The sequence below is a fragment of the Sprattus sprattus genome, assembly GCF_963457725.1.
Source record: "Sprattus sprattus genome assembly, chromosome: 15".
NCBI classification, from domain to species: Eukaryota; Metazoa; Chordata; class Actinopteri; order Clupeiformes; family Clupeidae; genus Sprattus; species Sprattus sprattus.
In genome coordinates, this window is record NC_137913.1 from 6,318,289 (window position 1) to 6,336,642 (window position 18,354).

Here is an 18,354-nt window from a genome sequence, read left to right on the forward strand (position 1 = left end):
TAACCTGGGCAATACACTAGGGGGTGGTGGAATGTGGAACCTTGGCTTGGCTAGTGAGTTGGCTAGCCTGGGCAATACACTAGGGGGTGGTGGAATGTGGAACCTTGGCTAGTGAGTTGGCTGACCTGGTTAATACTCTAGGTAGTGGTGGAATGTGGAACCTTGGCTTGGCTAGCCTGGTTAATACACTAGGTGGTGGTGGTGGAATGTGGAACCTTGGCTTGGCTAGTGAGTTGGCTAACCTGGGCAATACACTAGGGGGTGGTGGAATGTGGAACCTTGGCTTGGCTAGTGAGTTGGCTGACCTGGTTAATACTCTAGGTAGTGGTGGAATGTGGAACCTTGGCTTGGCTAGCCTGGTTAATACACTAGGTGGTGGTGGTGGAATGTGGAACCTTGGCTTGGCTAGTGAGTTGGCTAACCTGGGCAATACACTAGGTGCTGGTGGAATGGTGAGCTAAACTGGGCGGTGTGAATTGGGGTACTCACTTCATCAGTGGGTGAGATGAGATAAATGGCTTCCATGCTGGGCAGGGGCTCACGTTTTTTAAGGATGTTCTCGACGACTGGAAAGAAGAGCGGGGAGGGGAGGAAAGGGGAGGATAGAGAGAAGATGAGAAAGAGGGGGCAGAAAAAAGAGAAGAAGAGACAAGAAAGAGGGGGGGGGGGGGATGAAATGAGTGGAGAAAGAAGATGTGAAAAGAAAAGAGACATCAATCGCCTTATCCACTGTATATTGGTGGTTTTCTCAGTTTTGATGTGTGCCACCTAAATTTGCACATTTGGCATTGAGGAAATCCAGAAATAATGAAAAGTAATCAAGTGACATTACTTTAATATTTTGATACTTGGATTAGGTTACGGAATACAATTGTGAACAGGTAATCAGTAATTGTGTCGGAATACTTTTTTTAAAGTAATCCTCCCAACCCTGCTTGTGATGCCCTCAGGTAACTCAGTGTTTTAGTTATTTGACTGGTTTACTGTAAGGGCCTACTGATAGGTTTCAGACTTACTTGTGATGCCCTCAGACATGATGTCCGTCATCTTGCAGCACGAGGAGATCATCTTCATGCTGAGCCTGTCCACAACTAACGCCTGAGAAACAAAGAGAGACAAGTCTAAGTCATCTTCTCCCAACATATTTATTTACATACAGTACATTAATGATCCCATAATGTATTTATTTCATGCTAAAACATATGGATATTTACATACATTAATGATCTGATAATGTATTTATCCATGCTAAAATATGTATTTAGATACATTAATGATCCGATAATGTATTGATCCATGCTAAAACATATATATTTACATACATTAATGATCCGATACATTTATCCATCCATGCTAAAGCGTAGCATGCAGTCCTTACCTTCCATTCTCCTTTCACTCTGACTTTCTTGATGACATCATTCATAATCTCTGTTGGTGAAACAAGCCCAGCCATCAGAACACAATACGGCACACCCTGCCCATTTCATACTGGTGCTTTCCAGAACCGGACCTGAGCTCCATAAGAACTGAAGGATGGGTTTGAGCCAAAGGTCTACTGTGAGGCCCGTTGCAAGTATGCTATGCTAATAATGTAATGTGTAGGCCACGAGGTGGGTACTGAGAGAACTATGTGAATGGGGGGTGAGAGGGCATATCTGACACGAGGTGGGTACTAAGAGAACTATGTGAATGGGGGGTGAGAGGGCATATCTGACACTTTCTAAATATACGGCAGAGGTGTCTGCCACAGTGCTTGACAGCTCTCTGCTCTCAATTCGTGATAAACCTTTAAGACTCATGTCATCAATGCAAGAGCATTCACACAACTCTGGTGTTAACCTGTACAGTTGCAGATAAGGACTTCAAGATCACCCTAGGGCCAGAGCACTGAGGATATATCCACATTTTAATTTAAAGCCCCAATGTTGGCAATGGCAGAAAGCAGTGACAAAAACATTATTACTCTTCAATCACAAATGAATTGCTGAATGGTAATGTTTTAAAATAAACAACAAAAAAGGACAGTGATGTTTCAGAGAGTACAGGAGAACAGTTATTTGACTAGATAGGGATACCCTCACTGAACGGTGCGATATCTATGCATCGTTCTGTGCAATGGTGTTTATTTTCAATACTTATTTGATATCCATTCCATGTCAGTGGTCAAAGATTTCTGACACAATGATATATTGACATGCTCTACATCTTTAAGACATTCTACACATTTGTGTTGTTTCTACAACCAGATGCCTTTCTCTTGGGGGATGCTACGACAGCATTCGGGCTAGGGATTAGCTCTAAATAAACAGTTAAAAAATATATCCTATCTCTGTGCAGCAAGAGGGACACTGCAATCACTGGGTCCTAATCTCAGTCCAATCCTCTTACGCCACAGGTTCTGCTATTTCTGTGCCACCGGACGTGACGTCGCGGGAGGGGGAAAACACACACATACACACTCACACACGCGCACACACACACTCACTCACACTCTCTCGGAGACATTTTGGTTTCCAACCCTTAAAATGCCATTACACAAAGAGCTGCAGAAATCAGTTATACATCAAGGACATTGCCAGCTATTCACTGTTGAACCTGGTGGAACATCAGTCCCTGTCATTTGTGAATGTATATAAATGTGTGTTTCATTTCAAGTTTGAGTAATGTTAACCTGAGAGATTGAACACACCAACTCATTCTAAACGGAAGTGCCGCATAAACAAGTGGCTTGATAAATGCATAGCGCTTTGATACGGTGTCCACTAATCAGATTTAAACACATTAGCAGAACGCATAATTACATACAACTCCGATCTACGCTATAGTGCTGTCTATGAGCAAAGAAATGTGGGGGTAAGATCCTAACGGTGGCTATCCCTTCACTACTAGTGGAGTCTATCCAATTAGTCGACTGGATTAACTGGAAGTTCCCCCATGCACATGACGTAAGGGACGGCAACACAAACACAAAAGCAGCTTTGAGGAGCGTCTCGAGACCTCGCTTCCTCCTGTTAACATCCACCAGGCGGTGAGCTGATCGGTGATCAGTGATCCAGCCTCCACCTGTTAACATCCACCAGGCGGTGAGCTGATCGGTGATCAGTGATCCAGCCTCCACCTGTTAACATCCACCAGGCGGTGAGCTGATCGGTGATCAGTGATCCAGCCTCCACCTGTTTACATCCACCAGGCGGTGAGCTGATCGGTGATCAGTGATCCAGCCTCCACCTGTTAACATCCACCAGGCGGTGAGCTGATCGGTGATCAGTGATCCAGCCTCCACCTGTTAACATCCACCAGGCGGTGAGCTGATCGGTGATCAGTGATCCAGCCTCCACCTGTTAACATCCACCAGGCGGTGAGCTGATCGGTGATCAGTGATCCAGCCTCCACCTGTTAACATCCACCAGGCGGTGAGCTGATCGGTGATCAGTGATCCAGCCTCCACCTGTTAACATCCACCAGGCGGTGAGCTGATCGGTGATCAGTGATCCAGAGTGAGGAGGCGGTCGAGAGGACACAAATGATGGAGATAAAAATGTGTGTTGTGAGATAGCAACACCCTGATTCCATGGTATCTGAAAGAGGTGAACCAAAATGAATAATGTCCAGTCCTACATAAAATACGTCCACACACACATACACACACACACACACACACACTCACACTTGGTGCCTCATATTAGATGTTAAGATAGTATTTGATATACGTAGATGCCTTATGAAGCCATATGTTGCAGAAAATAAAAACGTAGTCTGATCACTTGGGATTCACCTCATCATAAACGTATCATCTTATGACAATTCTAAATTGAATTTGCCAAGACTTAAAAAACCCAAATCTGATCTCTCTCAATGTCTTAAATGCACAACAAATATATCATACCACAGGAAACTGACATCATAAAATCACATTAGAATGAGTCATGTTAACTACAACAGTATCTTTCCAAGGAACTAATTAGGAGAATTGCTGATATAATTACACCACTGATATCACATCTTCCAACAAGTGCGCAACATGACAACAGTCAACACATGGCAAGATGGCTCCCTGCAGTTGAAAACACAGACGTGGATCACCAAAAGGACTACACTGCCAAATCGAAATGGTTGGGGCTGGCTGAAGATCACTTCAAGTCAGACTTAATTTGAAAAGTCGGCTGCATATTAGAATCGGTAGACCAAATCTCCATTATAATTCGTCAACAGCTCCATTTCAGCAGGTTCATGACACAGGATCCACACTGTTGCCCATTTACAATGCAATTTACAGCACCAAGACTGAAAACAAGAGATGTTCATCACAAACACCAGAATATTTTCTTCCTGGTGTACTCAATTCCACCATTACAGTAGCATACCCCTACCGCTCATGGTTGCTGGCAGATTGGTAACCTAGGTAAATTTACATGGAAGGCCATCCAATACAATTGTTAAGCATACACTACAGCAATGCAGATTGAATTTGTCACTTAAAACGACATACCAGGCTCAGGCTTACTACTTAAAATCAATGTTGCATATTGCGATATTGTTTTCAAATATATTCCCATCATAACATGTGGTAAATATAAATCCTTGCTGAACAGCAGTCCTCGAAATCGTTTTGTGCAGCTTTGACAAAAACGACCAGAGGCTCCCAAAGAATGTACAAAGTAAGTCAGTGTCTCTTCAAAGTCTTATTACAGAAAATAAAATAGGAATTAATACAAATTCGCATTTAAATGTCAGTAGACAAGATTTCATGATATTTTGCACGCAACATACGTGATTCCAGTGAAAAGGCTTCACAAAGCCTAGCAACGAACACTGAGTGTGATTTCACAGCTAAGAGTGAACAGTAGCCTAATGATTATATTTGAATTACATTTAGCCCTAAATAATAAAAATAATAATAATAACAACAATAATAATAATAATAATAATTATCATAATAAAACGTTATGTTCGGGAACGAACTTATCCCAGTTGTTATTCACGTTTGCTACTTTTACATCTTACTGGAAACGAATTACGAGAAAAAGATCAACAGCTTTTAGTGGACTACCCAAACGGACGGCAAGGCTACAGAAGAGACTTCTGTCCTGTACCAGGTTGTTTCTAGGTCGAGCTCCCTTTGAGCGGTTGACTCTAAAGTTTCAACACAGTTAAATTCTAAAGTTATTGGCAGTTTCTTACTTTCGCAGACCACCGCCTTGAGCCCGAGGGTTGGCATGATGCTTGCGTTGTGACGGCGCCTTCGCGTCCTTTTCGGTCCTGTCAATCCGACCCTCTACTGAAACGACGGTGAACTGTCCTGCCTCACACTCACGGATTATTAGAGGCGAACGGGAAGTGATCGCAGATGATCTTAATCCTATGCCTCCACTCGGCTGCTCGCTCCATTATCATGGCACACGCTTTCACACCGTGAAAGGAATTACTTAACACTTCCCTATTGTATGGACTTTTTATTTGTCATTTATAATCCATGTGACAAACAAACACAGAGAGAGAGAGAGAGAGAGGGAGGGAGAACATACCAATAAAACAATGTATTGGGTAAAATAAAAACATGGTCAACACGCATGCACCCCCTGTCCTCACACACACAGACTTATTCGGTCAGAAAAAGTTCAACTTGTACAAATATTCCACGAATAGTCAAACACACAAATAGATGTCATATTTAATGGATGTGTAGCGCGCGTATCTACGGTCAGGATGACTTCAAACATTTTGAAAGGAAGACGCACACCTCTTGCGTGCATGGTTGCAGTAGGGTCGCCTCAGCCACACGAGGGCAGCATCGCCATGGCCACTATCTTTTTTCCAGCTTCTTGACAATCGATGGACCAGAGGGACCTATGAACACTGAAAGCCGTAACACTGAGTCCCCAGAGTAACTTACAACTGAGTTAATAGGACTGTCAACAAAAGTTATATGGCACTAATCATACTTCATATAAACTGTCAAAAGGAAAGCCTACGCGTTGACTTTAGTTTTAATAGGCTTTTCAGTAGATTAGTAGCTACATTTATCACGAACCGCGTTAAAACCAAGATACTGCCTATAGGTGGACAACATGATCGAACACATATTACCTTCGGAGAGAGTGGACTCGCCTTTCTTTTTTATTTAACAGTATCTGTGCCCCGCCTTTAATAGGCTATTTAACGGTGACTCGATCTCATGAATCCACATCGCCCGAAACCACACCTTCGACGTGCCACAGAAATCAGATAGGTCAAGACGTTGAACTTTCAACAGCAAGTCAGTAAGAGGGTGTGCCTGTTGATCAGTCTTCCAATGTAACTCTACTACTGGCGAACCAGAGGAGGTTACTTTAATTTGCCCTCACCTCATTTCTATCATCAGCGGTAGACTACCCCGCTTCACTCCCGAAGACCGTTTTGCTATTTTGAAGGAGAGATTGGAGGGGGACTTGACTCACGTTTGTATGTATTCCCAAAGTCTGTTAATCTCTTCAGATTTGTGAAACGCAACAGACTTTCCAAGTTCATTTTTGGATTTGTAAAAGCACAGTGTCGCAATGGGGGACGTGATATCATCACACCTTGATGAAAGCAAACGGGAGCTTATCACCGGTAAGTCTGTGAAGAACCAATTAACTTTTTTGTTTTGGAAATGGTGATGGACCACGTCGTCATTTCTCAGAAAAGTGTTACATTCTAAACGCTAGTTGTCCTTCTCGCCAACCTTGTAATATTTAGTCTTTTAGTCCATGTCTGCACGGGAATTCTGATAACGTGGCTTTGCGTTTTCTATTACTTTCCTGTTCTTCTTTACTTGCGATTCTGTCGGTCTTGAAAAGTCTCACCAAAGTTGTGTCTGCTGCGTATGACAAGAAAACGAATGACGTCTTGTGGAAAAATCTGTCTTACACGCCCTTGGTATGAAAGAGGATCTGAAAGTTCACTAAGTATCACTAATAACTGGAAACCCTCCAAAACTTACGAAACTTCGTTACCCCTGTGTTCAGAATAATAGTGCTTCTCTTACGGGTTCGCCTCTTTCCTTGTGTTGGTCTGTTTAGTAAGAGCAGTCGACCACTTGGATAAAGTCAAATGAGATCATTGAGGGGTTACACAGGTGAGGGGGGGGGGGGGGGGGACTTTGGCGAACCACAGCTGCTAAAAATGCTGAGTCTATCCTTCCTCACACATAAACAGCCTCTAGTCAGTAATCAACAGGTCACTCCTGAATCTATGTTGCCAGTAATGCACTTTGTCTTTGTTTGAATAACAAAAACAAAAAAATTCTCTGATCTGAATGTTGCAACATAGCCAAACATTGAACTATCTTAATCCGGTGGTACACTGAACTGTGGAGCTGATAAATGTAACCGTTAAAAATATAATGAGTCCAATTCTGAGTTCATGTGTGCTGTGTGACAATTCTACACAAATAACAACTTTTGTGAGTTTGTCTCAGAAAGTACAAAAGCCGATATTGCAACCCCAGGATGTTGAAGTAAAATCATGCCCCTGACACTACTACATGTCATCTTCCCCTTGCCCTGGCTGACCAATCAGGATTCTCTGACCACAGCGTGGAATTCGAGGAATGCATAAAAACTTTTTGAGGGGAAAGTTGGACGCCTCTCTGGTCCGAGTGTCATGGCAGGTTCGGTTCCGCTCAGCAGGAACGTTTGGGTCTCGACGGGGCGGATGTCTGGACACTGAATCCTCTCTTGTTTTTCTGTGCCGTGGTAAACCTTCAGAGACCCAAAGCTAAACACTGTGCCCCAGTGCTGGGTCTGTTTTCTTCATCTATGGTGGACGACGGTGGTAGACAGTGTGGACAGGGGCAAGCCCACTGGAGGTGATCTAGTGGAAATGTTCCAAACAAGAGGCCTGTCGAGAGGCGATTACTCTTTAGCGTGGTCCGCGGCTGTATTCTGACCATATTTGGAACCTCTGTGGTATGAGTCAAGAGTCCGTAACATCAACAGAATATCAGTCAGGTCCTCCACTTTCTTACAAGGTGGTGGTGAGTTCGTTCAGAAGGACTTCTGTAATCTTATCGTAGGGGTTTGGCCTTTTTCATGACCTATTGAACAAGAACGGGACATTATCTCTCTGCCTTTTCCTGTAATTAATGCCTGTTCAAAAGTGCAGGCATGGACCAGTTTTTATATCCCTTTGTTTTCTATGGAGTTGCTCTCCGTCTTCCAGAAAGCTGGGGAATCCCTCGATTTGAATGCATTCCAGGTCTGGATGTCATGGTCATTGTTGTCATATTCCTGCAGCCTTCCGGGAGGGGGTTAGGGGGGGAGGAGAGGGGGGGGGTCACGCTTCAGCCTTGAGAAAGCCAGATTCTGCATTTCCTGTGTGGGGAGGAAGGTTACTCTCACTGGCCGTGCATTCCTGGGGTGAGATCATAAAGTGTGTTAAAGGCTCTTACTGTAACACCTCTGGTGTGGTCACTTTGCTGCATTCTTCAGCTGTGTGTCTGTGAGCGCATGGGTCTGGAGGGTGGAGTCTGGCAGGAAGTTTGCCATTAAAATATTTGCCCCATGGTAGCGACCCCGAAACCGCATAGCTAAGGCATCTGCTGGTGCGAGCTGTGAGGGTGTAGACAGGGACTCTCTGTGTAACTACCAAAACGCCAGGCCCTCTCTCACCTCCACACACACTCCCCTTCGGACAGAAAGAGCCTTGTCCCGACCCACACGACCCAAGCACCCACACCATGGTGTGGTGTCCACTCACACCCAACCCCCCCGGTCTTACTCACACTAGGGGTTTTAAAGAATAAAAAGGCAGTTCCTCCATGTGCTCTCTCTCTGACCTCGTCCCCCCCCCCCCCCCCACCTCCCCTGCTCCCAGCGCTATGCTAGCTCTTAGTCACCCAGGGCTTCGGCTGGATCCCTGTCAAAAAATTAGACCACTTCCTTGAGTCACTCTCGGGATCCAACCCATTTGAAAGCCATTGTGGTGGCTGGGAATAGCACGGAGCCTTGACACACTCCAAAGGGCTCGGAATTCTCATCTCCCAATTCTTTCCACAAATTCTCCCATGCCTCACTCATGGATGCGAAGCGCGCTATAGAAAAGAATGGGGGAAAGTTCGCTGAGAGAATTTCGTGGCTTTTGAAGAAAAGCACAAAGGCAATCGTTGTTTACAGAGTCTCCAAAGAGCTCCACTTTTAATCCATCTTGATATGTTGCTCTGATCCAAGTTGGCCTTACTCGACACTCTCCCTGATTACCCTCAGTGCAAATGAGTCCCCCCTGACAATAACACGAGAGTGCTTGCACTGCACAACTAATTAGCCAGCCTGAGTAAGAGAACCACGCCAGCTTCGCTTGAGTGAGCATGTGGAAGCATCCAAATAAGCACGAACATGTGTAAAGCCGTGTAAACAACACATTCTATACATAAATGAAAGTATAATTCTAACTGGGAGTTTATGTCTTAAACTGTGAGTACTAGGATTGTTATGTTTTATACAAATCCAATAAAGATTATGATGAAATGCTTTAATAGTGTATTGTATGGCACTCTTAATGTTACTGCAATCTATTATCTCAGTATGATTAACTATACAATCTGTATCCATTTGATCGGTTGTCTCCTGTCCTCTGTTTTCTTGCTCAGGGGTGGAGATGCTTAATGTATCCTGTCTTTAAGAGCGTCTCCTCCAGCCTACTGACTGAGGAAATATGATTCTAAGGTTGAGCCTTGCGGCACATTTTCCGAAGCAACCCCATTCTCTGTCATTGCTTTCCGCCAGGCATTTAAGTCTACCGTCTGAGTCACATGGCGTACGCAGTCTGGCTGGCAAATTGCTCTAATTGAATTGTGCCATTTTGATTTGTTCTCGCTCAACGGCCACTTTGTCCTGTTTTAATTTGGTTTGTACCCTGTCAGTACCGATAGCACGTTCCTCTGATCCGATACCACTGATCCAACAAAGCTCGGCAGGACTCTGTGTGAGAACTATACAGAAAACAACTTTTGTGAGTTTCTGTCAGAAAGTACAAAAGCTTATATTGCAACTCCAGGATGTTGAAGTAAAATCATGCCCCTGACACTACTACATGTCATCCTCCCCTTGCCCTGGCTGACGAATCAGGATTCTCAGATCACAGCGTGGAATTCGAGGAATGCATAAAAACGTTTTGAGGGGAAAGTTGGACGCCTCTCTGGTCTGAGTGTCATGGCAGGTTCGGTTCGGCTCAGCAGGACGTTTGGGTCTCGACGGGGCGGTGATGGGTGCTTGTCTTGCGCCACTGTGCAATAACGCTCTGCTATAACTCCATGAATATTTCTACAGCCACGAGTTGGGGAGTTAATTATACAAATCAAAACAGTGTGACGAACGGACTATGTTGGACGCAACTGGAATGGCTTGGGTATGGGATCCAACAGCACTAAATCAGGAGCAGTGCTAGATTTCTTAGTGTTGAGTCAGTGCTTATCCTTCTAGCTCTTAAATTAAGGTTTGCGTTCAGCCTGCGTGGTTCAGACTCTTGGAATAAAACAGAGCATGGGTGTTTTTGGGCAGAGCATGGGTGTTAGCCCTTTGGGATGATCCCTCTTCACACTTTATTTCTCTCTCTCTCTCTCTCTCTCTCTCTCTCTCTATCTGCCTCTCTCTCTCTCTCTCTCTCTCTCTCTATCTGCCTCTCTCTCTCTCTCTCTCTCTCTATCTGCCTCTCTCTCTCTTTCTCTATCTGTCTATCTATCTGCCTCTCTTTCTCTCTCTCTCTGTCTATCTATCTGACTCACTCTCTCTCTCTCCATCTATCTATATACTATCTGCCTTACTTTCTCTCTTGCCACCATCTCTCTCTGTCTTGTGCCTCCTCTTCTATTCACTTTCTTTGATGGCTTATCAACACTGTCCAAACCCATGACCCACATTTTAGAATGATGGTATGTGACATTTCAAATCAAAAGACTTCAACTCAAGATAAAGTCTATTGGAAGCCAACCTGAGTGTGTTGTGATCAAAGCCATATGTTGATAGTTGTAAAAAAAAAAAAATGACATGATTTTCAACCTAGATGTACTGTCACATATATGACATGACGATGTGCTCTTTATTGAAAGCAGTTTGTTGGGGCCATAGCCATTTTCCCTCAGCATTCATCCACTCAGTAGTGAGATCCGTAGATGGTGTTGATATTCACAATTTGTCAACTGAGATGTAGAACTTTGAGGTTTGTTTTGTCACAATTACAGTAGTGCTAATGGCAGTGTTCTTTTTTTAGAAGACCATGACCAGGACATCACATGAAGCTCAGTAAGAGGGTGACTCACGGTAGCGCATGCACACACAGCACCACCACACATACACAGGCTAGAAGAGCAAAAGAGAGATCTCAAAAAAGGCTTACATTGTCCCTCGCCCTATGGTTGTCTAATCAGGACTCCAGAGGGTCAGTAATCCACAGCCACTCATTTCAGTATCACATGCTGCCTACAAAGACACTATTCTTACAGGACTGTGTGCATCTCTTCTAATCAGGAATAAAGTAAAGACTTTTATTTGCTGCCGTTCCACCTCTTCGTCTATCTGCTGCTCCGATCGCACTCATCCCATTTCATAGGTGCTGTTATTTTTGGCCTTCCTTTAGCATACCTTAGCAATCAGAGTCCTTTGTCTGCTGAATAGATTTCCAGCTTTTGTTCTGGGCCCTCCAGTGAGGCGGGACAGTGGCTAGTGCTCTCTCCCTGCAGTGAGGCGGGACAGTGGCTAGTGCTCTCTCCCTGCAGTGAGGCGGTACAGTGGCTAGCGCTCTCTCCCTGCAGTGAGGCGGTACAGTGGCTAGCGCTCCCTCCCTGCAGTGAGGCGGTACAGTGGCTAGCATTCTCTTCCTGCAGTGAGGCGATACAGTGAGGCGGTACAGTGGCTAGCGCTCTCTCTCTACACTGAGGCGGTACAGTGAGGCGGTACAGTGGCTAGCGCTCTCTCACTACACTGAGGCGGTACAGTGAGGCGGTACAGTGGCTAGCGCTCTCTCCCTGCAGTGACGCGGTACAGTGAGGCGGTACAGTGGCTAGCGCTCTCTCACTGCAGTGACGCGGTACAGTGAGGCGGTACAGTGGCTAGCGCTCTCTCCCTGCAGTGACGCGGTACAGTGAGGCGGTACAGTGGCTAGCGCTCTCTCTCTCCCTGCAGTGAAGTAGTTCAGTGAGGCGGTACAGTGGCTAGCGCTCTCAATGGCTAGCGCTCTCTCCCTGCAGTGAGGCGGAACAGTGGCTAGCACTCTCAGTGGCTAGCGCTCTCTCTCTCCCTGCAGTGAGGCGGAACAGTGGCTAGCACTCTCAATGGCTAGCGCTCTCTCCCTGCAGTGAGGCGGAACAGTGGCTAGCACTCTCAGTGGCTAGCGCTCTCTCTCTCCCTGCAGTGAGGCGGAACAGTGGCTAGCACTTTCTCCCTGGATCCACTCTCCACTGACCGCCAGGTTCCATTGAGACTTCCTCACCCCTCTTCCAGCTGGCCTGCCATGTTTTGTTTTTTTTTCCTTTTGTTTTTGCCTGGAGTTCTCATTAGCCAACACTGGGACCATTACTCTGCAGCGCTGAAACCCTCCACCAGGAACATGTGGAGCTTTTCTAATCCAAGCACCCGGTCTGGTCTGTTGTCCCTGCCTGAGCTGTTGTCTCTGCCTGGTCTGTTGTCTCTGCCTGATCTGTTGTCTCTGCCTGATCTGTTGTCTCTGCCTGGTCTGTTGTCTCTGCCTGGTCTGTTGTCCCTGCCTGATCTGTTGTCTCTGCCTGGTCTGTTGTCTCTGCCTGGTCTGTTGTCCCTGCCTGGTCTGTTGTCTCTGCCTGATCTGTTGTCTCTGCCTTGTCTGTTGTCTCTGCCTGGTCTGTTGTCTCTGCCTGGTCTGTTGTCTCTGCCTGGTCTGTTGTCCCTGCCTGATCTGTTGTCTCTGCCTGGTCTGTTGTCTCTGCCTGGTCTGTTGTCTCTGCCTCCCCTTATACGCCAGCTCCTCGGGGCTAATGTTGTGTGCCAGCAATTAGTGTCTCACATAGACTCAAACAAAACAATGACTAAAACAGACCTTGTGATCAAAGCAAGGTGACTCCTGTGCTGGTGATGTGTGAGTGGGAGCGAGTGTTGAGTAAAGGGGACTCCTGTGGTGGTGATGTGTGAGTGGGAGCGAGTGTTTAGTAAAGGGGACTCCTGTGGTGGTGATGTGTGAGTGAGAGCGATCGTTTAGTAAAGGGACTGCACTGCTTGCCCCCTGAGGGGATTAGTGTGACATCAGTGGTGTTGGCTTCTACCCTCAGCTCTCAGGATGTTTGTTTTAGATACGGCGGCCAGTCAGCAGGTGAGTCAGACAGTGTGCGTATGGCAGTGATTCCAGCCACACTCACTCATAATGAGCAATGTTCTTCCCTCGTGAACACAACAAGAAGATGAAGGAAGAGGAGTTACTGTGGGATTTTGATCCTTGGCTATCGTGGCTTCGATCAGCCAGAAGAGCTGGAAAGGAACTAATTCTTACAGCTTAGGATCCACCAGTGCATTCACATCCATACAGCTCAGGATCCACCAGTGCATTCAGTCCCTGCTCAGGATCCACCAGTGCATTCAGTCCCTGCTCAGGAATCAGGATCCACCAGTGCATTCAGTCCCTGCTCAGGATCCACCAGTGCATTCAGTCCCTGCTCAGGATCCACCAGTGCATTCAGTCCCTGCTCAGGATCCACCAGTGCATTCACATCCATACAGCTCAGGATCCACCAGTGCATTCACATCCATACAGCTCAGGATCCACCAGTGCATTCACATCCATACAGCTCAGGATCCACCAGTGCATTCACATCCATACAGCTCAGGATCCACCAGTGCATTCATACTGCTCAGGATCCACCAGTGCATTCATACTGCTCAGTATCCACCAGTGCATTCATACTGCTCAGGATCCACCAGTGCATTCACTCCCTGCTCTACATATCGTCTGCTCTTGCCTGATGGCTTTACCAGTGGACCTAATTATACCCTTTAGCATTATGAAGAAACTATGATCTACCTCCAAGAGCGTCTCGGTCCCCAACCACCTCCTCTCTCTTTCTCTCTCCTTCCCTTTTCTCCCTGTCTCTCTCTCTCTTTCACTCTCTCTTTCCCACTCTACCTCTCTCCTTGTCTTCCTTTCTCTCTCTCTCTCTCTCTCCCTGTCTTTCTCTCTCTCTCTCTCTCTCTCTCTCTCTCTCTCTCTCTCTCTCTCTCTCCCTTTCCATATCTCCCTCCCTTTCTGTCTCTTTCTCTTTTTTTCCTGCAAAATGAAATGTTTCATTACTGCAATGTAGAACAGATGGGATCAGAGAGATGCTTAGCGCTCTGCTAAACTTTCTCTCCCAGGCTCCCACACACACACACACACACACACACCAGCAGTGTAAAACTCTCTCTCCCAGGCTCCCAGCAGCGTTCTGGCATGCTGGCGTCTCTGTGTGTGAAGCCTGGAATGTACACCCCATCACACACTCATCAAGTCTGTTTGTGATTAGGGTTCTGGTGGGGACGTGTTTAATGTTGATTCCAGCATGGATTGTAAACACACAGTAACTCCTTCCAAGTAAATGTCCGTTTGATACGAACACCTCCTCGGGGGCCCCTATCGTCGCTGCACAGAGGCTGTTCTAATAAACCACCTTCGGGATCGCAACACCCCCACCCCGACCCTCAAAACCCTAGCTTTTCACCTTCCTGCAGCTGTACCAGCGGATGTTATTGCGGTGCAAATGGTTTGTCCGTTGCCCACACGTCCCTGAGTCACTGGGTGAAAAGCATGCTGGGTATATTAGGGACTCACTTCCTGTTCCTGAGTCACTGCTTAGACCACACTGAACGTCGGGGGGGTTGGAGTTGAAATCTCACGACTATAGTTATCACAACAGAGCTAAGTTTGGATATTTTTATCACACCCCTCGGCCTTCTGCCTAAGAGTTTAGAGGAGCCCTGGTCCTCACCCTGTTCCAGGAACAGTTCCAGCCTCTTAATTGCTCTACCATGCGTGAGCTGCTTCATCACGTCCCCTTACAGCCTGGCAGCACCTCTCCGCCCGCTGGAGGATAGCGCTAGGTAAACTACAAGCCCACCCCAGGGCCTGCCCCCCCCCCCCCCCCCCCTCCCCCTCCGCTGATTGACATTGAACAGAAAACAGAATCTTGGACAGAAGAGTTCTACAAAAGAGTGTTGAAACAGTCAAAGCGTTGGATGTCATGCCAACTGAATGTTTTTTTTTTTTAAAAGAGTTTCTTTCTCCTGGACTCGGATCCGCTAACAATGATCTACAGTATGACTCTGTGCCAGCTAGAGCTTGATTGTCTGGCCTGAGACAAACATGTAGTGAAGGCTAACCCAAGGTAAATTAAACATTGCAATCCGGGCATTTTGATAAAGAGCAGAATGATTGTGTGAACTGCTTCATTGTGCCCTCTCTCTCTCTCTCTCTCTCACTCATACTCACACACGCGACTGATAGAGCAATGATTTGCCAGTGGACAATGGGGGCACATGCCTAAAGTGCTCTGACGCACAGCATTATCGGTCATGTGGTAGAATGATGCTTGACTTTGACTTCGAATATCAAATGGCAACTAATTGTGTCCAAAGAATCCTCAGAAAAAAATGACTGATGAAGCATTAGTTATGATGACTGCAACTTTGTCAGTTTGTGATGATCTACACACGGTTTATTTTTGCGTTGTTTCTCAGATTGTTGACCATGTCTGTTTCACCTAAATGAAATAAAAGTCTAAATCGAAGAGTACCCTTCCCTCCTTGTGTTTGCAGCGCGCACAGGAGAAGTCCTTGGCGAGTTTGGCCGCTTGTACGAGCAGCAGTATGCGGTCGCCCTGTTCAACAAAGTGCGCTTTGACATCGAGGGAGGTGGAGGACCTCAGCCACAGCTGCTGCATCGCAAGGTAAGACCTCCACCCACTCCCTCCTCACCTGTGCCTCCACCCCCTCCCTCCCCACCTGTGGCTCCACCCTATGACATCATCCTCCCACCTGTAAGACCTCCACCTGCTCCCTCTCCACCTGTAAGACCTCCACCCCCTCCCTCACCACCTGTGGCCCCACCCTAGGTCATCTTCCCCCCACCTGTAAGACCTCCACCTGCTCCCTCTCCACCTGTGGCCACACCCTGTTATGATTCCCCCCCCCCCCCCCCCACCTGTAAGACCTCCACCTGTGGCCCCACCCTGTCATGATCCCCCCCCCCCCCCTGTAAGACCTCCACCCACTCCCTCTCCACCTGTGGCCACACCCTAGGTCATCTTCCCCTCACCTGTAAGACCTCCACCCGCTCCCTCTCCTCCTGTGGCCACACCCTAGGTCATCATTCCCCCAACTGTCTATTCAGCCCTCTCTGTGGACTAATAATGAATGCACAACAGTGTGGCCTTAAACAAACATTTTATAGCAGGAACCAACATCTCAGGGCATATGTCTCAACATCTCAGGGCATATGTCTCAACATCTCAGGGCATATGCCTCAACATCCCAGGGCATATGTCTCGTGGGACGCCCCACGATTGTGTGTCAGTGAAGAAACTGTCTCGACACTTGAGAGCTTCAGACGAGGCTAAGTTGTTTAATCCAGTTGCGATACTTGTGTCTCTCTGAGACGAGGCACTGCCACTCCTTGTGGTTTGCTCTCCTCTCAGGCGTAACGGCGACTTCTCTGGTTTGTTTAAACAAAACATTTCGGTTTTTTTTTTTTGTGTGTTGGCACAGCGTCATGGTGCCATAAGGGGGAGATGAAAGTGTGTTTCTGTGAGGACACTCATCCCACTGGGTGGGCCAAGGGGTTTGAGTAAACACCGCTTTGTGTGTGTGTGTGTGTGTGTGTGTGTGTGTGTGTGTGTGTGTGTGTGTGTGTAAAACACGACTCTTAGACGAGAGCACTTCCCACTGGAAAAGCTTTCTAAAGCTCATGATTGGGTTGCAGTTGTGTACCCCACCCTCAGGAGGACGTGGCTTTTTTGGGTTTCTAATGCTGTGCGGGTCTCTGTTTGAATTGTTCTTGTTTGGACGCCTGTAAAACACAACCGTGCAATTACAGAAACATTCAGGGCTTCAGGGAAATCCCATGTCGATACTTTCCGTAATCCCATTCCCCATTGTTATTCCGCACTGCCTGTGAATTTTCCCAGCCCTCGTGAGTTATGCCTTTGCCTCCCCCTCCCAGGTTCCTCTGCAGGATAAGTCCATCTTCTCCGGCACGTTGTTCCAGTACCTGGAAGAGAACAAGAAGTGGAGGAATCGATTCCTCTTCATCCCAGACTCCTACAACGTCAACTACTATGACAGCAAGGCGGTGAGTAATCCATATCTCTCCCCCCCCCCCCCACTACACACACACACCCCTTCCTTGAACTTCTGGACAACTTCTCCTCTTCGGACTGTGCGCACACGCACACACACACACACACACCCCTTCCTTGAACTTCTGGACAACTTCTCCTCTTCGGGCTGTGCACACACACACACACACACACACACACCCCTTCCTTGAACTTCTGGACAACTTCTCCTCTTCGGACTGTGCACACACACACACACACACACACACACACACACCCCTTCCTTGAACTTCTGGACAACTTCTCCTCTTCGGACTGTGCAAGCATGACAACAGGAATGTTTTGTGTGTAACAAACCACTTGAGTCCACTCCATTGCAGTACACTGTATGTATCCCCCTGCTTCAGCTCACACTCCATTGCAGTACACTGTACGAACCCCCCTGCTTCAGCCCTTGATCAGTTGATATTGTTGGCAAGGCCTGTGGGAAAGGAGCCTTTACTTCATGGCAGGGAGTGTTGAGTCAGTAGGTTTCATTTGAGTTGGACTCTCTGCATCGCACCTCGTCGCATTTGACACTGAGATGTAGCATTTCTGGCTTATCGTGCGCTGGACAGGATAATGTTGACATTTAGAATGAATGTGTGGGATGGGGGGGGGGGAGGGGTAAAAGATGGGGCCCCTATTTTTTAACTCATTCCTGTATTTATAACAATTCACCCACCACAATGTTCCCACCGACTGACGCTCTGTTCATCGTCAACTGTGTCAGGGCTATGAGAAAGGCCTTCACCCCAAAGGATCCATCAACTGTGCTGGGTATCGCCTCTTGACCTCCATGGATCAGTACCTCGAGTTGCTAGGCAACGGTTTGCCAGGTGAGACAGTGGGAGAGTTCTACACTCTACATTCTACACCTTTTTTTATTTTTTATTATTTTATTATTCTAGTTTCTTTTTACTTTGTTGGCAGTTCTTTTGAGTGCGTAAAATAAAATGCATTATTATTATTATTATTACACATTTAAAACATCTCTTCGTTTTAGATTTTTCAAGTTTTAGGTTATTTTT

At 46.6% G+C, this 18,354-nt stretch overlaps 2 protein-coding genes across 2 annotated transcripts in view; one reads left to right on the forward strand and one right to left on the reverse strand.

Moving 5' to 3' along the window:
* Positions 1–5,218, reverse strand: part of stxbp1b (syntaxin binding protein 1b) — a gene marked incomplete at both ends in the record, with an annotated part of 18,379 nt that extends 13,161 nt beyond the window's left edge. The window contains 4 exons of the mRNA XM_080853186.1: positions 490–566; positions 1,017–1,098; positions 1,379–1,428; positions 5,182–5,218. Of these exons, the coding sequence (XP_080709312.1) occupies positions 490–566; positions 1,017–1,098; positions 1,379–1,428; positions 5,182–5,218 (246 nt within the window). The remainder of the gene's footprint in view (positions 1–489; positions 567–1,016; positions 1,099–1,378; positions 1,429–5,181) is intronic.
* Positions 5,219–6,339: 1,121 nt separating this feature from the next.
* Positions 6,340–18,354, forward strand: part of niban2b (niban apoptosis regulator 2b) — a 38,067-nt gene continuing 26,052 nt past the window's right edge. The window contains exons 1-4 of the mRNA XM_080853041.1: positions 6,340–6,591; positions 15,768–15,898; positions 17,170–17,298; positions 18,057–18,162. Of these exons, the coding sequence (XP_080709167.1) occupies positions 6,537–6,591; positions 15,768–15,898; positions 17,170–17,298; positions 18,057–18,162 (421 nt within the window). The 5' untranslated portion in view covers positions 6,340–6,536. The remainder of the gene's footprint in view (positions 6,592–15,767; positions 15,899–17,169; positions 17,299–18,056; positions 18,163–18,354) is intronic.